The sequence below is a fragment of the Haematobia irritans genome, chromosome 2 (genome assembly GCF_050003625.1).
Source record: "Haematobia irritans isolate KBUSLIRL chromosome 2, ASM5000362v1, whole genome shotgun sequence".
In the NCBI taxonomy this organism is placed as follows: Eukaryota; Metazoa; Arthropoda; class Insecta; order Diptera; family Muscidae; genus Haematobia; species Haematobia irritans.
In genome coordinates, this window is record NC_134398.1 from 26,028,253 (window position 1) to 26,053,690 (window position 25,438).

Below are 25,438 nucleotides of genomic sequence, written 5' to 3' on the forward strand. Positions count from 1 at the left end.
ACGCCGTTCGGACTCGGCTATAAAAAGGAGGTCCCTTGTCATTGAGCTTAACATGCAATCGGGCAGCACTCAGTGATAAGAGAGAAGTTCACCAATGTGGTATCACAATGGACTGAATAGTCTAAGTGAGCCTGATACATCGGGCTGCCACCTAACCTAACCTACTCTTTATATCACCGTGAAATTTCACCCATATAAATACACTTTGAATAGCCTGAAATGTAGTACTTCGTTTTTCGTTATTCGATTAAAAACCCCAATCGAATCTAATTTGTCCAAATATTTCTTTTGTTACAAAGATGTGAAGTGTTTTTCAAATTTTGTTTCGCCGGAGTCGAGCAAAATTTATACGACTCCGATTCCAGCAAAATCTTCAGACTCCGACTCCGGCTCCGACTCCGACTCCGACTCCACTGTCCTGCTATAAACACCAATCGCACGATTTAACATTTTCAGACTTTATTTCGATCCGCTAAAAAAACAGATTTTAATTTTTTCACGCCTTCGTTCATATCTTTATTTTTAATTTATCTACACATAATTTTTTTTTTGTTTTTTATATATAGAATTTTTCCATTTAACTTTATGGTGGAGGGTATGCTAAATTCGATCTAGACCATCTTAACACAATTTTTTTTAACTGTATGGAATTGCGTAAGAAATTTTTATATCAAGCCATCATGAAATCAATATTTTGTTATGCAATTTTCAAAATAATATCACAGTTGAATGAAAATTTTGCAGATTAAAATTTTATTTGTGATAGAACAACATTTAATTTATCACGATTAAAAATTAACGATGTTTCTTTGAGTAATTTTCGTAGGTATTTTCTATTTTATTAAACGTGTTTATCCATGTAATGACACTGAAAACCAACTTGATTAGTTTGACCAGTGTCCGGTTATAGTAAATTTTTTTTTTTTACATTTCAAGTTTGTGTCTTAAATCTTTTGTTTTTTTTATTTGCATGGCAAATCTAATGACTCATTTGTTCATATTACATAGAGACCTTAACTTTGTGCATTGTCACTTTAATGGATTTGGTTTTTTGCAAATGCAATGAGTTTGTTTCTTAAATCTTTTGTTTTTACTAAAATTCATTAGAGATTTTGTAGAGAACGTTGTAAACGCATTAAGTTTGTTTCTTAATATTTTTGTTTTTGATTTTTATAGACCATATTTTAGATAATTATTGTGTTTTTTTTTTTTCAAATGATATCACTGGTTTTTTGTATGGCATATGTTCTAATGGGCAGAAAATTTCTTTAATTTTCACTTATAAGACAATCTCAAATTTATTTCACCATTACGTTTCATCAATGATCCATCTTACCGAACCTCTCGAAAACACAATTAAAACTCAAATAAATTGTGAAATGCCAATTGTTAATTGGTCCCCCATTGCAAATGTATACAAATTCGAGAGATGAAAAAAAAACAATCAGCCGCGGTAAAAAAATATAAGCAAACGAGACACTGTATTCATTAAGCCAATGTGTGGTATTATTGAACAAAAATGTTGCTAGTGTGAGCGAAAGAGAGTAGCTTTGAGGGTAGTTATGATGTTCGTTAAACGTCAGAGGGAAAGAAAATGTTCGAAAGAAATAATTAAGAAGCTAAATATACAGAGCATTTGATGAGCTTGGAATAAATCTTACCGTAAACCATCATGGTTGATATCGGCATCACCGGCAGCAGCAGTAGTAGCGGCTGTCTCAGCATCCATGCCAATATATGTATCGCTGATATTGTTGCTATAATGCCGGAAACTTTCCAAATCGGTACGATGTTGGTTGTGATGGTAATGATGATGATGATGCGGCTGATGATGTTGTCTTAGTGGGGTTATTGTGGATTGCGTTGGTGTCAATCGATCGTTCTGTTGACTCAATTGGAACGTTGTCGGCGAATGTCGTTGCTGGTGCTGCTGCTGCAGAGGATGATGATTACGATTATCCGTATACGAACGAGATTCATCACTGCTGCTGCCACAGCAATTGTTGTCACCTACGCGGGATTTCATTAAACGACTGTGACTGGAACTGTTGGGTTTGTTACTCTGTGTTGCCAGTTGTATGGGACTGAATCGATTGCTGTTTTGCCTAAATAAGGTAGGTTGTTGCCAAGATGGTTTTGTGGTCGTTGTCGTTGGTGATGGTGTTGGTGATGGTGTCGATGATGCTGTTGCCTTTGTCATATGATCATTGGCCGTTGTGCTGCCAACGATTGCATGTAGGCTTAGGTTTTTATTCACTGACTTTTGCTGTTGCTGATGGCGGTGGTGGTGGGTGTTCATTGACGAATTTATATTCACAGTATTCGTGGATGTTGTTGCAGACGTTGTTGTCGAATTATTCGAACTATTTGATATACTGGAACTGCTTTTCTGCAATGGCCCACAAAAAAAACAAAAGAAAGAAAATAGACATGAAAGACATTAGTGAGTGTCTTAGACGAGTCAGCTATTGGTGTCACAATTGTGAAAAGTTATAATGTTAAATGTTATTTAAACTTTTTTATGTTTCTTTTTATAGCCTAAATGATTGATTGGGTTTCATTTCTAATACAGTTTACAGCTTTGTTTTCTTTAGTGATTCAGTTCAATAGTTACGAGGGTTATATGCAAAAGATTGATAATTGAATTGAAAATTTTTAAATTGGTAATTCAAGCCATTAAAGTTAATTAGGTTAGGTTAATTTTAAACAAGTATATACACCCGTAAGTTCGGCCAGGCCGAATCTTATGTACTTGCGTAGAAACTTCTACTAAAGACGGTCATCCACAGTTAAATTACTTGGGGTGCGTTGGTGGCAAGGCATCTTAAAACTTCTTAACATCATCTTTTAAATTGTAAGTTAGCCCATGCGGGATATATAGTAGTCAAAAAAAAGGTCGATTAAATTCGTATATATTAAATTCTTTAGCGGTATATATAGGGAAGAAATAACTAAGAATCTATAAGAACTTTTGTGCGGTAATTATAGATCCAGAATTTATTTATCGGGGTCGCTTTATATGTGGGCTCCGGACGTCAAATCTGGGGATCGGTTTATATGGGGACTACATATAATTATGGACCGATATGGACCAATTTTTCATAGTCACTAGAGATCATATACTAACACCATGTACACAATTTCAACCGGATCGGATGAATTTTGCTCATCTATGAGGCTCCGGAGATCAAATCTGTTGATCGGTTATATGGGGACTATATATAATTATGGACCGATATGGACCAATTTTTTCATGGTTGTTAGATACCATATACTAACACCACACGGATGAAAAAGACTGTTTTTCATATGTTTGGCTATAAACATTATATGTTTGGAAAACAAATTTTTAAACACAATATTTTTGAGTGCAAGCATATAATGTTCATAAACTAGCATAACATGTTTGGGACATATATGTTAATATGTTAGAACATATTATGTTTGGGACATAAAATGTTTGTAAATATAATATGCTTGGATGCAAACATATATTAATTTAGAAATAGCCTATAAACATATATGTGTTTAGTAGCTTGGAGCGCTATTTAACAGGGAGCGATATTGAATTAAGTTGGTGGTTGTGGCTTGTTATTACAAAATTAACATTTTATTTTCCCTTGGGCAATTGATCAGCTACTTCTTTGATCCTTACAAACTGTGTGGTCCGCTGTTCGAATCCCCGTCCGGTAAAATTAAAATAAAAAAATCATAAAATTGAATAATTTCTTCTACAATGTTTGTATTACAGAAAAAGGTGCTAAGAACTAAAAAATCTCGTGGAAGTGAGAAAGATGTGAGGGAATATACAATTAGGCAGAAACAAAATTTTGAGCATTCAGGTCGAAAACCTATGTTGTTAGCACCTATATTACCTGTTTATTTTCATAATTCATTATGATTGTAAATATATAAATAAATAAATAAAATTTTGAGCACAATATTGTTTGGGAGAATTTTTTTTCAGCATATAATATTTTTGGGTGCAAAATGCTTCCAAACATATTATATGTTCACATAATAACATATTGTTTTTTGGAAGACAACATTATTGAATTTGGATGCAAAAATACAAAATGTTTGGAACTTAGACTACCCAAACATATATTGTTTAGATCAATATGCTTTCAAACATATTATATATTGGAAGAGATCAAACATATAAATGTTTGGGCAATACCCAAAAATGTATATGCTTGAAACAAAATATGTTTGGGAGTATATGTTACAGAAGCGATTTTTTGTGAGGGTGCATGTACCAAATTTCAACCGCATCGGATGAATTTTGCTCATCCATGAGGCTTCGGAGATCAAATCTGGGGATCGGTTTAAATGGGCACTATATATAATTATGGACCGATGTGGACTAATGTTTGCATGCACCCTCAAAAAAAAATCGCTTCTCTAACATATGTTCCAAACATATTTTGCAGGAATCACATATATTATTGGATACTGCCGAAACATTAATATGTTTGTTTTATGTGAACATATTATATGTTTGGAAGCATTTTGAGCCCAAACATATTATATGCTTGGAAGAATTTGCCCCAAAGAAAATTGTGCTCATTCCCTCACATAATTTTCCCTTCCACGAAATTTTTTAGTTCTTGGCACCTTTTTGTGTAATACAAATAATGTTGAAGACGGAGAATCGAACCGAGGACCATACAGTTTGTAAGCCGACACACTATCCACTGGGCTACGTAGCTGTTATAGTCACCTGTAGACAATTATCGTTATAAGTTACATTTATATAGCATAGTTTGCAGCGCCCACGAGCCCATGCAAACATAACATTATTTAACAGAAACATACATTTGTTGGCCACGTGGAGCAGTGGTTAACATGTCTGCCTTGAATGCAAAGGGTCGTGGGTTCAGTCCCTGCTCCGACCGAACACCATTTGTTTTTAATTTACACATTTGTACATAATTTCATTTTTACCTTTAAGGCCGGTATTAAGTTGGCATTATCACTCTAAAATGGAAATGTTTTGCCGTTTACTTTTCTTTAATAATTCATTTTAAAGAAAATAATCGTTTTCAATTGTTTTAGCTGCAAAACTCGAACTTAATGTCCGCTTTTCTACTTGAAGGTGTCCGTCAACTCCTCTTGGTCTATTCTCTTGGTTTCGAATGTCTATTCTCTTTACTCCGAATACTCATTCTAATATTCAAATTAAATAATATTTAGACTTAAGCATATTAAATTTTTGGCCTTATCATAAAACAGTTTTCCGAAACAACATACAAGCGGTTTCACAGAAATTGCTCCCTTTTGATTCTCTCGCTGTGTTATGTTGATATCTTTCGTCAACCCTCCCGGTTTCCATCTCTATACTCTCTCTCTCTGTCGTTCTCTGAATAAAATATCACAACATATATATGTCTACTCGAAATTTGTAAATTGTTTACATTCACACATATTATTTTTATGAAACATTCATGCCCCAAACATAATATATTCTAACATATTAACATATGTGTCCCAAATATTTAGTGTTAGTTTAGGAACATTAAATGCTTGCACTTAAATATATTGTGTTTAAAAATTGTGCCCGAAACACATTTTGTTTATATCGGAACATATGAAAAACATATTTTTCTAACAGTGTGGTTGTTAGAGTCCATATACTACCACCATGTACCAAATTTCAGCCGGATCGGATGAATTTTGCTCATCCATGAGGCTCCGGAGATCAAATATGGGGATCGGTTTATATGGGGACTATATATAATTATGGACCGATGTGAACCAATTTTTGCATGGTTGTTAGAGACCATATACTAACACCATGTACCAAATATCAATTTTGCTCATCCGATCCGGTTTTGCATACCCTCCATCATAGGATGAGGGGTATATTAACTTTGTCATTCCGTTTGTAACACATCGAAATATTGTATATATATTCAGGGTCGTGGTGAAATTCTGAGTCGATCTAAGCATGAAATTCTGAGTCGATGAAGCAAGCATGGTTGCCACTCGAGCCAAAGATAATCTACCAAAAAATTTTATGATTCTGTCTACAAAAATGTTATGGTTCTGTTCTTTTCCTCTGTAGGTTAAGTTACTCTTGTAGTTTAGTCAAGGCAATGGTTTTTAAGCTGAGATCAAAACAACAAATATGATTGAAGTACAAACTAACAATGACAATAACAAAACAAAATTTTATTTCTATAGAAAATTTTATCAAAATTTTATTTCTATAGAAAAATTTGTCAAAATTTTATTTCTATAGAAAATTTTGTCAAAATTTTATTTCTATAGAAAATTTTGTCAAAATTTTATTTCTATAGAAAATTTTGTCAAAATTTTATTTCTATAGGAAAGTGAATTCCCAATAGTCTAATACTCATCTAACCCCCTATTAACTTCTAACTTTCTTAAGTCACACCTCAGATTAGTTACAAACAATACAAAACCTCTCTTGCCAATCATTTATCCCACGAAGATAATCCATATAGACCTTAACCTAATTAACCCACCTGTTCATACTGCACCTCAATCTCTTAAGATTAATCACCAACCCAGCCATAAAATCATTTCACTTTAACGGTATTATTTAAGCCATGGCTTTTGTTTTTTGTTGTAGCTGACAGTGAGATACGATTTTTTCTTCAGATTCCACAAAGCGAAGAAAAGTCATTGATGTGGGTGGGTGTACCCAGTACCAAACCATCAAAAATGTATTTCATTGTAGTTACACACAGTGAAAGATACGGCAATAGCAGTGGTGGTGGTGGGAGTGAGTGTGATTTTTCATAAATACACCCAAAAGCTTTAAAATAATTAATGAATGAATGGGATTTTGAAATGTTTATGTTGAAATCACTTTATTTTCGGTATGTCTTGCGTATACCATTCCTGGATACAATTGCCAGTAGAGTTCTGTTATGGCAATACCATCAGAAAGAAAAACCAAATATTATGGATTTACCCATCATTAATTGGTTCGTCAAATGTTTCCTCCTCTGTTGGGTGTTTGCCCAAAGTAAGAAAATGTTTAACAAAAAAACAACACCAACAAAATTTTTAATTCGCCTCTTTGCTAAAGAAAAATGTGTCATTTCATGCTGTTCTGTTTCACCTTTGGATATTTAATTGTGTCCGGTTTACTTTTCTGAAGTGCCATTTGTTTTCTGCTTAATTGTAAATACTATAATAAAATTGTTGAGTTGTCTGTTTGAGGCTTTCTTCAGGGGGTATCTTCGTTCGTTTCAAAGATACGATAAAGTTCATTGGACTATAATGTTTTAGAATTATTATGAAATCGTTGTTGTTCCGTTCGTTTTTTCTTTCTGAGCCATTGTGATGACCATCAGGTATTAAAAATTTGATGGGGCAAAGTAAATAAAATAAGAAGACATGATATGGATACACTCAACTGATTGTAATCAGTAAATCATGGGAAAATGAGGTTTATTGCAATGTTGGTAGTTTTTTGTCTGGGGATTTCTGTTGTTGATGGTTGTATATTTCTAAATGTTTTTTGAAACAAAAAGCTAGTAAAAATCCCTAATTACAAAACGTGTTCAAGATTTCTGAATAAATGAATTGTCAAAAATTTATTTCTAAAGAAAATTTTGTCAAAATTTTATTTCTGTTAAAAATTGTGTCAAAGTTTAATTTCCATAGAAAATTTTCTCAAAATGTATTTCTATAGAAAATTTTGTCATATTCCATTGCTATAGAAAATTTTATCAAAATTTTATTTCTATAGAAAATTTTGCCAAAATTATATTTCTATAGAAAATTTTGACAACATTTTTATTTTTTTTTTGACAACATTTATGTCAACATTTTATTTCTATATACAATTTTGTCAAAATTTATTTCTATAGAAAATGTTGTCAAAATTTATTTCTTTAGAAAATGTTGTCAAAATTTTATTTCTATAGAAAATGTTGTCAAAATTTTATTTCTATAGAAAATTTTGTTAAAATTTTATTTCTATAGAAAATTTTGTCGAAATTTTTTTTCTATAGAAAATTTTGCCAAAATTTTATTTCTGTTGAAAATTTTTTCAAAATATTATTTCTACAGAAAATTTTGTCAAAATTTTATTTCTATAGAAAATTTTGACAAAATTTTAATTCTGTAGAAAATTTTGACAAAATTTTAATTCTGTAGAAAATTTTGACAAAATTTGATTTCTATAGAAAATTTTGTCAAAGTTTTATTTCTATAGAAAATTTTGTCAAAATATTATTTCTGTAGAAAATTCTGTCAAATTATTATTCTATAGAAAATTTTGTCAAAATATTATTTCTATAGAAAATTTTGTCATAAGTTTAACTCTATAGAAAATTTTGCCAAATTTCATTGCTATAGAAAATCAATATATTATATCTATAAAAATTTTTGACAAAGATTTATTTCTATTGAAAATTTTGCCAAAATTTTATTTCTATTGAAAATTTTGCCAAAGTTCTATAGAAAATTTTGTGAAAATTTTATTTCTATAGAAAATTTTGTCAAAATTTTATTCCTATAGAACATTTGTCTCCATTTTATTTCTATAGAAAATTTGTCAACATTTTATTTCTATATACAATTTTGTCAAAATTTATTTCTATAGAAAATGTTGTCAAAATTTTATTTCTATAGAAAATGTTGTCAAAATTTTATTTCTATAGAAAATTTTGTTAAAATTTTATTTCTATAGAAAATTTTGTCGAAATTTTTTTTCTATAGAAAATTTTGCCAAAATTTTATTTCTGTTGAAAATTTTGACAAAGTTCTATAGAAAATTTTGTCAAAATTTTATTTTTTTATTTCTATAGAAAATTTTAAAATTTTAAAATTTTATTTCTATACAAAATTTTGTCGAAATTTTTTTTCTATAGAAAATTTTGCCAAAATTTTATTTATGTTGAAAATTTTGCCAAAATTCTATAGAAAATTTTGTCAAATTTTTGTTTCTATAGAAACTTTGTCAAACTTTTTTGTTTCAATAGAAACTTTTGTCAAATGTTATTGCTATAGAAAATTTTGTTATAAGTTTAATTTTATAGAAAAGTTTAATTGCAAAAAACTATTTGTTTTTTTGAAAATTTTGTCAAAATTTTATTTCTATAGAAAATTGTGCCAAAATTTTATTTCTGTAGACAATTTTGTCAACATTTTATTTCTATAGAAAATTTTGTCTACATTTTATTTCTATAGATTCTGGCAAAACAAATTTAAATTTATTGGTTTTTTCTGTTTTTTTTTGTCATAAGTTTAATTCTATAGAAAATTTTAATTATAAAAAAAAAATATTTTGTTTTTTAAAATGTTGTCAACATTTTATTTCTATGGAAAATTACGCCTAAATTTTATTTCTATAGACAATTTTGTCAACATTTTATTTCTATAGAAAATTTTGCCAAAATTTTATTTCTATAAAAAATGTTGTCAAAATTTTATTTCTACAGAAAAATTTTTTTAAAAAATTTAATTCTACCATCTATGACAACCGTGATCGTAATGCGAATCACTTTTATACAGAAAATTTTTTTTACCAAATGTGTCCAATGAAAATTTTAATTTAATTTCGTGGTTGAATCCAAAATTTTTTTTTGTGTAGACATTTAATCAAATAGTTTAGACGTTGTATTATCTCTTTAGAAACTAATCTAACTTTTGGTTATTGCAAAACAATCAGATTCGATATTTTTGTTTGGTAAAATATTCGATTTTATAAAGGGCGATTCAACCTGACTCGATCTGGACAAAACTTGTTAGACTTCTGTAGACTTAAAATTTAACAAATGTTAGTAAAAACAATATGGGAAACATTTAAATCTGAAGCAATTTTTAGGCAATTTTGCAAAAGTGTATTTATGATTTATCGGTAGATAGATATGTATTAGAAGTATAGGAAAATTGGAGTCATTTTTACAAGTTTTCGACTTATCAGTGACGTTTTTACAAGGAAAATGTGGGTATTTTAGCAAATTTTGCCGAAATCACAAAAACATATTTAGGGGAGCTTTATATAAATCTGAACCGATTTCATCCAAATTTGGTATGCATAGTTACAATGTTATTTCTACTCCATGTGCAAAATTTAAACTAACTCGGAGCAAAAAATTGGCCTCTGTCGTCATATGAGTGTAAATCGGGCGAAAGCTATATATAGGAGCTACATCTAAATCTGAACCGATTTAAACCAACTTTGGCACGCATAACTACAATGCTAATTCTACTCCCTGTGCAAAAATTCAATTAAATCGGATTACAAATTTCACCTCTGGGGTCATATGAGTGTAATTGTGACGGAAGATAATATGGGAGCTATATCTAAATCTGAACCGATTTCAACAGAAATCGGCATGTATATCGAGAACATTAATTCTACTTCCAGTACAAAATTTAAAGCAAATCAGGGCAAACTTCTAGCTTCTGGGGCCATATAAGTTCATATCGGGAGAAAGATATATATGGGTGATATATCTTAAACTGAACCGATTTCTTCCAAAATCAATAGCGTTCTATTCTGACCCAAAACACATACTTGTGCCAAATTTGAAGACGATTGGACTTAAATTGCGACCTAGACTTTGATCACAAAAATGTGTTCACATACAGATGGACATGGCTAGATGGACTCAGGGGTCGGCCCTGAGCAATATTGCCAAAGACACCATATGTCTATATGGTCTCCTTGTGGGTGTTGCAAACATATGTACTAACTTATAATATCCTGTTCCACAGTGTGGAGCAGGGTATAAAGATAGAGCAAATATTTCTTCTTTAACTTTGCGAATATATATGAGTCTCCTATGTTTCAAAATTTTTAGACCATGTTTTTTTTTTCAGCGTATGTAAGAAATATTTTTAATTAATATGCTATCACAATGGTATGATTTTCCATTGTGATACCATATTTATTATGGATGTTCTATGCCTACCAATTTAAACTGAGCCTAAGTCAGTGATTTATTAAATATTTTATTTTGTCATTTTTAATGTTTGTGTCATAAGTCTTTTGTTTTGCTCATTGTAAACAATTACCAAATTATTGAACAAAACATAACAAAAATACAATTTATCATTTTTGTCATCAGCTTATCATGTGTGGTAAATATCACCAAGATAAAAACGAAAATTCCCAAAAGCCCACAATGTAATTTTCAAGAAATTATTATGTCATTAAAAATTGGAGGAGGAGCCAAGGGCAATTTGTGTAATTTTGAAATAAAAAAAAAAAAAACAAAAACAGCGATGGGTATTTTACAACATAATTTGGCAAGGTAATCATGAAGCTTAAAAAGCAACACAAGAAAAATTAAAAATATATATTTTTTTTATACCATAAGGAGATCCCCTTTTTTCTATGGTTTTTTACCCATAGAGAAAATCGTTTGTAACAACAATCATTATGGATCTCGTTAAGCAAATCACTAAGCACGGTAATAACAACTTGTATATTTGAAACAAGGTCCAGAGAGTGGCATAGGAAAATTGATTCAAACCTGAACCAAAGATGAAGACAAGTAGACTGTAGAAAATATTAGCAAAACATAAAAAAAGTATTTTTTTTTTTTTTTTTTACTTTGTATTTGATAATCTTGGCTGTTACTTACCATGAGATTACTTAGCTTCAAACTTGGTGCCGTATCCAGTAAAAATAATTGATTACTATTGCTACAACTATTACCACTATGACTATTCAAACTACTATTGCTACTACTGCAATGGCCATTGTGAAGATCATATTGGAAATTGGGATGCTGGCAGAGATCATCGTAATTATCATCATTATCATCATCATCATCGTTATCATCGTTACCACCAGTATTGGTATGGTTGGTTTTAATACCACATCTAGTTTGAGATGATTGTTTGCGGGTATAGTTTGGCAAATTGTTAGACAAATAAAATTTTTTATTATCTCCAACCGCATCATTTATGGCTTCTTCATTATTATTATCATCATCATTATTATCACGAAATGAGGATATTTTATGAAGAAGATAATGTGAATTGGAATTATTTTCATGAAGTTCCACAGGGGAGTTATTGTCATTATCAATGACTATGGGGTTATTGCCATTGACAACAACAACATTGTCTCTATTATCATCTGTGTCATTATCACTGAGCTGTTCTTCTACAATGTAATCATTGTCATGAACATGCTCATTATCATGATCATTATTGCAAATATCCAATATGGATGAAGACGACATATTTTCCGTTACAATTTGAGGCCAATTATGTTTATCATTCTTATGGCCATTTACATGAGTATGCCTAGATGTTAGGGAGGAGGATTTTATCTTGGAATTGGTAACCGGGGAATTTCGAGAATGACCGAAACCATTTGTTACACCAAAGGGTTTGCTATCTGTGCTAGAGATCATGGCTGGAGCCAACGGCGATGAATTAGAGTATGATGCATTTGGGAATGTTTTGGATGCTTTTGTTGTTGTTGTTCTTGTTGCAGTGGTAGTGCGTTTTTGTGTCGATTTTGAAAATTTGTCTTTTAGTGCAGTGCTTTTGTTGTGACTGTTTTTGGTGACTGTTGTAGTCGTTTTCTTATTACTGGGCAATGCTGTTTCTCTTACGGTCTGACTATATGATTGTTGCAGCAGTGATGTTGGTGAGGGTGATGCTGTTGCCGATGAGGATGGTGTGGACCAACGTGATGATGTCGTCTGTACCGTCTGTGAACGTATCACCTGCATAGCAGCCCCACCTGCAGTACACGTTTGTATTACTTCTAATTGCTTATGTTGTGTCTGTTGGGTACCATTGGGTTGGGATATATTTTTGGAATCGGATATCTGTAATGAGAAGGGGGAATGGGTGTTTTTTTTTGGTAGGGCGTGGGTGGAGAGGGGAAGAAAAAGAAAGAAAGATAGTTTGTTGAGTTTTGGTGATGATAGGAATATGGTTATGAGTAATTTAGGATATATAATTAAGGATAAATTTATATCTTTGTTGCCAATATTTGAATTTTGTACTTAATGCTGGGATATTTGTGATCAGGGGTAGTGCATTAGGAATTTGTCAAACGATGGTTTTTATGGTGATGTAAATATTAGATTATGATTTGGGCTTGGATATACATGTTTAGCATTGATCCCTTCGTTAAATTACAGGCTTCTCAAAAACAAAAAATATCACCAAAAATTTTTCCAATTAAATTTTTAATTAATTTTTAAAACATATTCAATTAAACATTTAATTGATTCAACAAAATGTATTGTATCAATTAACTTTTTAATTAGGTTAGGTTAGGTGGTAGCCCGATGTATCAGGCTCACTTAGACTATTCAGTCCATTGTGAGCCTGATTGGTGAATTTCTCTCTTTTTAATTGGATCAATTACAATTTTTAATTGACTTTGGTGATTGGTACTATAATTTCCGTGATTGAAGACATTTCAATTAAACAATAATAGGACCAATTAATTTCGTGATGGCAGACAAAAAATATTTTTTTTTATGAATATTTGATCTTATATGGAAAAAAACTATTTTCTTTCCTCCCAAACAAAATTTTAGACAAACCTAAATTGTTTGCTATTTGCTCTTCATTCTAAAAGAGTTTATTTGGAAGGAAAGAAAACAAAAACTGTGTGATCGAAAATATCCGATTTTATAATTGATGGATTGAACCACGAACCAAACACAAGTCCTCCGGTTAAACTGATCATAAAATTAATTTATTGTTATTTAAAAGCTCATTTGCTTTTGGTTTATTTAAAAAAAAATTTAACCAAAATTTTCCCAGTCCAATTAAATTTTCTACATTTTAAAATTTGATGAACCAAACATGGGTATATATTTTAATGACTATACAATTAAATTTAATACTTATGAAAGCCTAAGAAAATGTTCTTATATTTTTCAAAAATAGTAAGAATGGAGAAAAATGGTAGAGAATAGTAAATTGTTTCTATTGCTAAGAGGAAGTTTTCATCAATGGCCCCCATATAAACCGATCCCCAGATTTGGCTTGCGCAGCCTCTTAGAGAAGCAAAATTTATCCGATCCGATTGAAATTCGGTACGTGATGTTAGTTTATGATCTCTAACACCCGTGCAAAAATTGGTCCATATCGGTCCATAATTATATATAGCCCCCATATAAACGATCCCCAGATTTGACCTCCGGAGGCTATTGGAGGGGTAAAATTTATTCGATCCGGTTGAAATTTGGAACGTGTTCTAATTATTTAGTCTTTAAAAACCTTGCAAAAACTCGTCCATATCGGTCTAAAGTTGTAAATAATCTCCAGATAAACCTATCCCCAATCATAAAAAAATCGGTCCATATCGGTTCATAATTGTATATAGCCCCGTTATAAAGTGACCCCCATTTTCAATTGGGCTCTCTAATTACCGCGCAAAACTTCATAATTATTTTTACACTTCCCTATATTCCATATACCGGGTCAAGAACTTAATTGTATTATGGATGACAGTATAATAAGTTTGTCATTCCGTTTGTAACACATCGAATTATCGATTTCCGACTATATAAAGTATATATATTTTTGATCAGGGAGAAATTTTAAGACGATATAAGCATGTCCGTCTGTTTGTTGTAATCACGCTACAGCCTTCAATAATAGCGCTATCGTCCTGAAATTTGATACAGATTCGTCTTTTGTTTGCAGGTAGGTCAAGTTCGAAGAAGGGCTATATCGGTCCAAGTTTTGATATAGTCCCCATATAAACCGACCTAACGATTTGGGGTCTTGGGCTTATAAAAACCGTAGTTTTTATCCAATTTGCCTGAAATTGGAAATGTAGAGGTATTTTACGACCATCAAAAAGTGTGTCGAAAATTGTGTCTATGGGTCCAAGTTTTGGTGTAGCCCCTATATAAAACGACTTCCCGATTTGGGGTCTTGGGCTTATAAAAACCGTAGTAGAGGTATTTTAGGACCATCAAAACGTGTACCGAAATGGTGCCTATCGGCCTATCCATATCCATGTTGTGGACCGGCTTCCCGATTTTGCTTCTTGGGCGTCAATAAGGGTATTTTCTATCCGATTTGCCTGAAATTGAAAATCTAGAGGTATTTTAAGACCACAGATTCGTGTGCCGAAAAAGGTGATTATCGGTCCAGGTTTTGATATAGCCCCCATATAGACCGATCTCCCGATTTTACTTCGTGGGCTTCTAGAATCCGTAGTTTTTACCCAATCTGCCTGAAATTGGAATTCTAGAGGTATTCCAGGACCACAAAAAGTTTGCCGAATATATTGTGTATCGGTAGAGTTTTTGATATAGCCCCCTTAAAAACCGGCCCTCCGATTTGGGGTCTAGATTCTAGAACTACAATTAGATGTGCTGAATACTGTGTGTATCCTTCCATGTTTTGGTATAGCTCCCATTACACCGAACTCCGATTTAATTCCTAGGGTTTGTAGAAATTGTAGTTTTTATCCGATTTGCCACAAATTGAAAATATACTGGCGTTTTAGGCCCATAACAAAGTGTATATGATTTAGTTTTATCGGTCCATTTGGTAAGGCCTCCATATAGACCGATTTCACTTCTTGGGTGTATAGAAGGCGCAATAATCATGACAATTGCTTGAAACCGAATGCGAAATTTCCAGATTGTACTTCTCGTAAACAGTTAAATAATTGCGGTGAAAATCTACAGATTTTAGATTTCAAATCAAGGCGTTATTTCATCATTTTCTTGCACACTTACAGAGATGTTTATAATTCCTCTAAAACTCAAACAATAACTGGTTCTTAGGAATTCAGAATCTGATCTGGTTTTCATAGGTAAAATCTTTACATTTATCTGTGAGAAGCGTACTGCACCCAGGGAAGGAATATGATCACCTCAAACATGTTTTAAGAGCAAAATGTTATTTTTGGGTGGTGACCATGTAACCTGGTTTTCGCAACCATTTTATTTTCTCGGAAATCATGTATCTGATTTCGGCAAGCATGTTATATTTGACGAGAAAATAACATTTTAGTGACAAACATGTAACATGGTCCCCATACAAAAATAACATTTTGCTCTTAAAACATGTTTGAGGTGATCATATTCCTTCTCTGCGTGTGGTTGAACTGATCTGCTTGGGAAAATATCTGTCATCAAACCCCCCTGAACATTTCAAAGGAAACTATTATATTTGATACATGGTGGTGAGTATTTAAGATTCGGCGCGGCCGAACTTACTACTGTATGTATTTGTTTTTCATATTTTTAATGGGTTCATATTAGTAAAAAAAACAGAAAAGGAATTAATAAAATGGTACAAATTATTAAAGTTTTGTCGACAAAAAATTCTGAATCTAAAAAACTTGCAAATTTTTGAAAATATTTGATATCAAACGTTTCAGACAAGCGTTAGAAGAAAATTATAAAAAAAATCATTAAAAATTATTTATTTGGCAAAATATTATAAAATTTGTAATGTACATCCAAAACACGGAATTTGATTCAGACCTTAAGAAATGATGCAGTGCAACGGCTGTTGAAATTATGGAAATCCGTCCTATGGCAAGCCCATGCTAAATTTATCGCTTCTATCCAATTTTGCATCACTTCCGGATCCAAAAAGAAAATTTTCACAACTTTTTGCCCACGATTTTTTTTTGTCGACAAAATTAGATTTTTTAAAAGCAAATCAAATCCCCAGCAAAAAATGCGAAAAAGGAGTTAAAATTATCTTTTTGGATCCGGGAGCAAAGCAAAGCAATTGCGAAGAATTTAACATGGGTTTGTCATAGGATGTGCATTAAAAAATTTTGTGACATTTTGCCAAATAAATAATTTTTTTATCTTTTTTTATTTTAATGCATTTTTACCCTTGTCTGTAACGTTTGACCCAAAATATTTTCAAAAATTCGCAATTTTTCTAGAATGGATTTAGCAATTTTTTTCGACATAATTTAAATAATTTTTATCAGTTTATTAATTCTTACTCTGTTTTTAACCTATTTGAAACAAAAGAAGTTAAAATTGCCTATAAAAAATATGAAAAAAGCGAGTTATAAAAAAATAGAATTAAAAAGAACTTCTGTGTGTAGTTAAAATAAAGAACGTCTGTGGAGGACATTTTTGGAAGTGCTTTTAAAATATTGTACAAATATTTTTGCTGGGTCGATAATGTTGGCCAAAATTTATATTAGCCTAAAATTAAATTAAAAAGATAGATACTCGTATGATGCATATATTTCTTCCTTAACTTTGAGATTATATATGAGTCTCCCATGCTTCTAAATTTTTAGACGACCGGGTTATGAATGAGTTTATTTTTATTTCTTTCAATGTCTTGGAAATTCTTATCTTTTTTTTTAAATAAAAAGAAATTTATTTCTTTTATTTGATTAGGTGTTGTTTTCCATTTTAACACAATCTTAACATTGAAATCATGAGTAATGCCTAAGGCTAAATTGATGAACATATTCTTTCTAATTATGAGCTATGTACTTAACATTAATTTTAATGTACTTAATACATCCTGTTACTGTTGCGGGTTTATGATAAGATAAACAAAAGACTTAGACAACAAACCCTTGAGGGCAAAATTTCACTGAACCTCTTCATCATATTCTTGATTGAAACTTTTATTGTTTCTAACTCAAGTGATACTTAAGTAGTTCGAGTGATTGGCTTTTGAATAAGAGAAATTAGGTTTTCTTTAGTGTATCAAAAAAACATGCTTAAAATGAGTCGAAACTTATCTTCAATGAGAATTTGTATGGTACATAAAATCGGAGGTCATCACTAGGACGTAAATAATTGTTGGCATAAATGTGAAAATCCCAGCAAAAAAGTGTCGGCAAATAAGAAGTGATATTATTTTTTGATCTAGAAGTGGTGCCAAAATGACGCAGAAACGATGAATTTATTTGGATTTGAATTAAGAAATTTTGTAATATTTTGCCAAATAAATAATTTAAATTATATTTTATAATTTTCAATGGACTTTAACGCTTGTCTGAAACATTTAAAAAAATACGCATTTTTTCTAGAATGGATTCAGCATTTTTTTTCAACAAAATTTAAATAGTTTCATTAATTCTTACTTTGATTTTAACCTATTTGAAACACAAAAAAAATTAAAATTACCCAATAAAAATACGAAAAAAGCAAATTATAAAAATTCGAATTAAAAGAACTTCCTATATAGTTAAAATAAAGAACATATTTGGGAGGACATTTTTAGAACTGCAAATTTTTTTGCTGGGATGTTATACCATGTGATTTATTACGAGTACGGAATCACAAAAGTGATCTATCTTGAAAGAGTTCACAGAATTTGCCACTTTTATCCAACCAAATGTCAGCCAAGCCTATTTACTATAGCCCAGCAAAACAGTGTTGCCAAAAAAATAATGAAAGTTTTCTGTTTAGATCCGGAAGTAGGCCAAAACTCCGATCAGAAGCAATGAATTTACATATCAGAGGACGGAAGTCATCTTTTTAAGCATCCGCTGCAATGACTTCCTAATAATTCTTCCGATATAATGCTTTTTCAGTGTTTCGTATATTATTTTAGAAAATTAGAAAAATTTTTAAATAATAAATCTTATTCTTTTGCATTTTAAAAAACTTCATTTGTAACCAAAAAATAAATTCAAAATGTAGTTGGGTTTTCCATCGATTTCTTAAACAGAGATAATTACCGGATTTCTATTTTGTGTTTGGACTTGTTTTGGATTACTAGTTTTATTTCATTTGTCACCATGTTCTGTATTCCATTTCATGTTCTTGGCAATTTAAAAGTCGTTAACCTTCATATACTTTTTTTATGTTTTGCAAAATTGTTGCACATTTAGCATGCATCCACCCACTTCATAATCATGCAATTTCCTCTTTGCTTTATGCTAAATTTATAGTAAATTCATTCCATATTTATTTTTAGATTTTAATATCTATTACACAGACCTAAAGAATTTTAATCTAGCATATCATGTATTCGCAATCAAGGGCATTGGATAATTTGGATACCAATTTTAAGACGATTTGTTATCTAATGGGAATATTATTGCTAAAGTAGGTTCGCACACATTTAAATCATAACCGATTTAGTTGACGTTTCCGATTTGCCGAAAGGCAGAAAAAAGTGTGGGTAATATAGCCACAAATATATATGAGACGTATTTTGCATATGGCTAAAAATTTTTTAAACAAAAATTGGCTTTTGATTGTGACTAAAATCGACTACTCGAAGTCCAAAAATTACTTTCTAATGATAGCAACAGAAGAAAGTGTAAACAAAGGATTTTTACCACAGTTAACAGATAAAGAAAAGTCGATTTTTCCAAATTTTGAAAGAGACAAAAAATTGAAGCAAGTCTTAAAAAAAGTACGGACAGTTTGAAAATGTGATAATTTAGAATAGGGCAAAAAGTCTGAAGAAAATTTTACTTCTATAGAAAATTTTGTCAAAATTTTATTTCTGTTGAAAATATTGCCAAAATTTTATTTCTATAGAAAATTTTGTGAAAAGTTTTTTTATAGAAAATTTTGTGAAAATTTTATTTCTATAGAAAATTTTATCAAAATTTTATTTCTATAGAAAATTTTGTCAAAATGTCATTTCTATAGAAAATTTTGTCAAAAGTTTATTTTTATAGAAAATTTTGAAAACATTGTATTTCTATAGAAATTTTTTTTCTATAGAAAATTTTTTCGAAATTTAATTTCTATAGAAAATTTTGTCAAAATTTTATATCTATAGATAAATTTGCCAAAATTTTATTTTTATAAAATAAAGAAAATTTTGTCAAAATTTTATTTCTATAGAAAATTTTATCAAAATTTTATATCTATTGTATTTCTATAGAAAATTTTATCAAAATTTTATATCTATAGAAAATTTTGTCAAAATTGTATATCTATAGAAAATTTTGTCAAAATTTTATTTCTATAGAAAATTTTCCCAAAATTTTATTTCTATAGAAAATTTTATCAAAATTTTATTTCTATAGAAAATTTTGTCAAAATATTATTTCTATAGAAATTTTTGCCAAAATTTTATTTCTATAGAAAATATTGTCAAAATTTTATTTCCATAGAAAAATTTGTCAAAATTTTATATATATAGGAAATTTTTTGAAAATTTTATTTTTGTAAAAAATTTTGTCAAAATTTTAATTCTATAAAAAATTTGTCAAAATTTTATTTCTATAGCAAATGTTGTCCAAATTTTATTTCTATAGTAAATTTTGTCACCATTTTTTTTCATTAGAAAATTTTGTCAAAATGTTATTTCTATAGAAAAATGTTGTCCAAATTTTATTTCCATAGAAAATTTTGTCAAATTTTATTTCTAAAGAAAATTTTGTCAAACATTTTTTTCTATAGAAACTATTGTCGAAATTTTATTTCTATAGAAAATTTTGCCAAAATGTTATTTCTATAGAAAATTTTGTCCAAATTTTATTTCTATAGAAAATGTTGTCCAAATTTTATTTCTATAGAAAATTTTGTCACCATTTTATTCCTATAGAAAATTTTGTCAAACATCTATTTCAATAGATTTTGTCAAAAATTTTGGTCAAAATTGTATATCTATATAAAATTTTGTCAAAATGTCATTTCTATAGAATATATTGTCAAAATTTTATTATTTTTTTTTTTTATTGCAGCTTAAAACCATACATTGACTAAGCTACAAGTGTAGCTTAACCAACAGAGGCAAAGAATGTTTGTCAAATTTATTTGGGACGCACGTTTCGGAATTACCACATTCCTCATCAGCATCCTCTACTTGCAGCAAAACTATCAACCAATTATCAGAATAAATTCAGGCAGTTTATTAAACCCAACAAAAACCACACTTGAACCCTCCGAAAAAAGGGGAGGGTTCGGAGGGACATTTTATTTCTGTAAAAAATTTTGTCAAAATTTTAATTCTATAAAAAAAAATTGTCAAAATTTTATTTCTATAAAAATGTTGTCCAAATTTTATTTCTATAGAAAATTTTGTCACCATTTTTTTTCATTAGAAAATTTTGTCAAAATGTTATTTCTATATAAAATTTTGTCAAACATTTTTAGAAAATTTTGTTAAAAATTTACTTTTATAGAAAATTTTGTCAAAAATTTATTTCTATAGAAAATTTTGTCCACAGTTTATTTCTAAGAAAATTTTGACGAAAATTTTATTTTTATAGAAAATTTTGTCAATATTTTATTTCTATGGAAAATTTTGTCACATTTTTATTTCTGTAGAACATTTTGTCAATATTTTATTTCTATAGAAAATTTTTTCAAAAATTTTTTTCTATAGATAATATTGTCGAAATTTTATTTCTATAGAAAATTGTGTCACAATTGTGTTTTTAAAGAAAAAATTGTCAAAATAGTATTTTTGTAGACAAATTTTGTCAAAATTTTATTTCTATAGAAAATTTACTCGAAAATTTCGGAAACACATACAACGTTTCTTAAAATGCAAACTAAGCTCCTTTGTCATCAGATATGGTTATGTCGCCTGACTGAAACTATTTTGGTCAAAACAATTTTCTTCCACAAATCGTTGCTCTAGCTATGAAATATAAACTTAATTTTTTTATAGGAGGAGCTATTCTCACTCCAAGCCATTAGGTGCTTCACTAATAATCCCCAAAGAAACTCCACAAAGAAAACATTTTTATAACTAAAAACTGCTTTCTGGCAACAAAGACTTTAATATTAATATTGAATTATGGTGGTCGTGCATAAAATCTCCTATGTCTGACTTAAGCCAGTAGTCTATCAAAAAATCTTAATTATTATGCAAAGCATCTGTGATAAACTCTAGACAATATTCTTCTCCAAAAAATGTGTTGTTGTTTGGAATAGTGTGGCCCCCGGAGCTTTTTGGTAGAGTTCATGGCCATTTTCGGTATGGTTTGATATTTTGAGCTTCCTTACAACGGTGTAGTAAAAATGAATTTCCTGAAACTCTTAATTCAAAGTCAATCAAAGAAGATCAACCAACAACTGTATCGGTGAAGATAATTTTACACAGAAAACTAACTCCTCCTCAATGTCCTCCCTCTGATAGCTGTACATGAATATAACAATGCCTACGGCTTACGAAGACAAACAGAGAGCAAAATGTAAATTCCTACACTGAGAAAAACATTAACAATAATCAGATAATAGAGTTTTGGCTGGACTTGATAGTAGCGAAGCTGACTTTTACCCGTAATTAAGGTTTTTTTCTACATTACCTTGGTAAGGTGTTGGAAGGGGTTACTAGCAACGGTTGCCACAGTTGATAGAATTCTACCAAAAATGGTAGATTGGTAGAATTGTTGATGGTTTCGTAGATTTTGCAAAATATTCCTCTCTAACTGAGAGGTACATCACAAATTTCCTATAGAAATATAATATTTGGACAAAATTTTCTATAGAAATAAAATTTTGGCAAAATTTTCTATAGAAATAAAATGTTGACAAAATTTTCTATAGAAATACAATTTGATAAAATTTTCTATAGAAACACAATTTGATAAAATTTTCTATAGAAACACAATTTGAGAAAATTTTCTATAGAAATACAATTTGATAAATTTTTCTAATGAAATAAAATTTTGACAAAATTTTTTATAAAACTCCATTTTTGACAAAATTTTCTAATGAAATAAAATTTTGACAAAATTTTCTATAGAAATAAAATTGTGACAAAATTTTCTATAGAAATAAAATTTTGACAAAATTTTCTCTAGAAATAAAATTTTGACACAATCTTTCACAAAAATAAAATTTTGACAAAATTTTCTATAGAAATAAAGAGTTGACAAAATTATCTATAGAAATAAAAGTTTGACAAAAATTTCTATAGAAATACAATCTTGACAAAATTTTCTATAGAAATACAATTTGATAAAATGTTCTAATGAAATAAAATTTTGACAAATTTTTTTATAAAAATCAATTTTTGACAAAATTTTCTAATGAAATAAAATTTTGACAAAATTTTCTAATTAAATAAAATTTTGACATAATAAAATAAAATTTTGACAAAATTTTCTAATGAAATAAAATTTTGACAAAATTTCTATAGAAATAAAATTGTGACCAAATTTTCTATAAAAATAAAATCTTGACACAATTTTTCACAAAAATAAAATTTTGACAAAATTTTCTATAGAAATCCAATTTGAAAAAATTTTCTATAGAAATAAAAATTTGACAAAATTTTCTATAGAAATAAAATTTTGACAAAATTTTCTATAGAAATAAAATTGTGACAAAATTTTCTAATGAAATAAAATTTTGACAAAATTTTCTAATGAAATAAAATTTTGACAAAAATTTCTATAGAAATAAAATTGTGACCAAATTTTCTATAAAAATAAAATCTTGACACAATTTTTCACAAAAATAAAATTTTGACAAAATTTTTCACAAAAATAAAATTTTGACAAAATTTTCTATAGAAATATGTGTTCGTTTTGTTATTGTTGGTCTATTCTTCACTCATTATTGTTGTTTTTGATTTCAGCTTAAAACCATGCATTGACTTAACTACAAGTGTAGCTTAACCAACAGAGGAAAATAATTTTAAAATTTTGACAAGAAATTCCATAGAAATAAAATTTTGAGAAAATTTCCTATACAAATAAAATTTTGAAAAATTTTTTTATAGAATTAAAATTTTGACACAATTTTCTATGTAAATTAAATTTTGACAAAATTTTCTATAAAAATCTAATTTTGACAAAATTTTCTATAGACATCACATTTTGACAACATTTTCTATAGAAATAAAATTGCGACAAAGTTTTCTATAGAAACAAAATTGTGACAAAATTTTCTATAGAAATAAAGAGTTGACAAAATTTTCTATAGAAATAAAATTTTGGCAAAATTTTTTATAGAAATAAACTTTTAACAAAATTTTGAAAAAAATTTTCTATAGAAATAAAATCTTGAAAAAAAATTCTATAAAAATCAAATTTTGACAAATTTTTTTATAGAATTAAAATTTCGACAAATTTTTCTATAAAAATTAAATTTTGACAAAATTTTCTGTAAAAATCAAATTTTCGCAAAATTTTCTATAGAAATCAAATTTTGACAAAATTTTCTATAGAAATAAAATTGCGACAAAGTTTTCTATAGAAATAAAATTTTAACAAAATTTCCTATAGAAATAAAGAGGTGAAAAAAATTTTCTATAAGGTTAGGTTATGTGGCAGCCCGATGTATCAGGCTCACTTAGACTATTCAGTCTATTCATTGTGATACCACAGTGGTGAACTTCTCTCTTATCACTGAGTGCTGCCCGATTCCATGTTAAGCTCAATGACAAGGGATCTCCTTTTTATAGCCGAGTCCGAACGGCGTTCCACATTCCAGTGAAACCACTTAGAGAAGCTTTGAAACCCTCAGAAATGTCACCAGCATTACTGAGGTGGGATAATCCACCGCCGAAAAACTTTTTGGTGTTCGGTCGTAGCAGGAATCGAACCCACGACCTTGTGTATGCAAGGCGGGCATGCTAACCATTGCACCACGGTGGCTCCCAAAAAAAAAAAATTTCTATAAAAATAAAATTTTAACAAAATTTTTTATAGAAATACAATTTTAACAAAATTTTGAAAAAAAATTCTATAGAAATAAAATCTCAACAAAAAATTTCTATAAAATTCAAATTTTGACAAAATTTTCTAAAGAAATACAATTTTTGACAATATTTTCTATAGAAATAAAATTGTGACAAAATTTTCTATAGAAATAAAGAGTTGACAAAATTTTCTAAAGAAATAATGAGTTAACAAAATTTTCTATAGAAATAAAATTTTGACAAAATTTTCTATAGAAAAAAAATTTTGACAAAATTTTCTATTGAAATAAAATTTTGACATAATTTTCTATAGAAATAAAATTTTCTATAGAAATAAAGAGTTGACAAAATTTTCTATAGAAATACAATTTTCGATAGAAATAAAATTTTGAAAAAATTTTCTATAGAAATAAAATTTTGACAAAATTTTCTATAGAAATAAAATTTTGTCAAATTTTTTTATAGAAATAATATTTTACACTTCTTGTCATGACTATAGAAGGTTAAATAAATTTGACAAAATTATCTATAGAAATAAAATTTTGACAAAATTTTCTATAGAAATAAACAGTTGACAAAATTTTCTATAGAAATGGCATTTTGACAAAATTTTCTATAGAAATACAATTTTGACATTTTGAAAAAATTTTCCACAGAAATAAAATTTTGACAAAATTTTCTATAGAAATAAAATTTTGACAAAATTTTCTATAGAAATAAAATTTTGACAAAATTATCTATAGAAATAAAATTTTGACAAAATTTTTTTATAGAAATAAAGAGTTGACAAAATTTTCTATAGAAATAGCACTTTGAAAAAATTTTCTATAGAAATACAATTTTGACAAAATTTTCGATAGAAATAAAATTTTGACAAAATTTTCTACAGAAATAACATTTTACACTTCTTGTCATGACTATAGAAGGATAAAACGATCACTGGGGCTGG

The 25,438-nt window shown here is 29.0% G+C and overlaps 1 protein-coding gene across 5 annotated transcripts in view; it reads right to left on the bottom strand.

Annotated features, from left to right (window-relative positions):
- Nucleotides 1-25,438, bottom strand: part of LOC142223746 (uncharacterized) — a 202,244-nt gene that overhangs the window by 40,651 nt on the left and 136,155 nt on the right. For 3 of the 5 annotated variants that reach the window (XM_075293583.1, XM_075293586.1, XM_075293585.1), the window contains exons 4-5: nucleotides 11,577-12,779; nucleotides 1,662-2,389 (exon numbers count right to left, since the gene is read on the bottom strand). In XM_075293583.1, coding sequence (XP_075149698.1) covers nucleotides 1,662-2,389; nucleotides 11,577-12,779 — 1,931 coding nt within the window. The remainder of the gene's footprint in view (nucleotides 1-1,661; nucleotides 2,390-11,576; nucleotides 12,780-25,438) is intronic. The other 2 variants (XM_075293587.1, XM_075293588.1) reach the window with 2 other exon arrangements.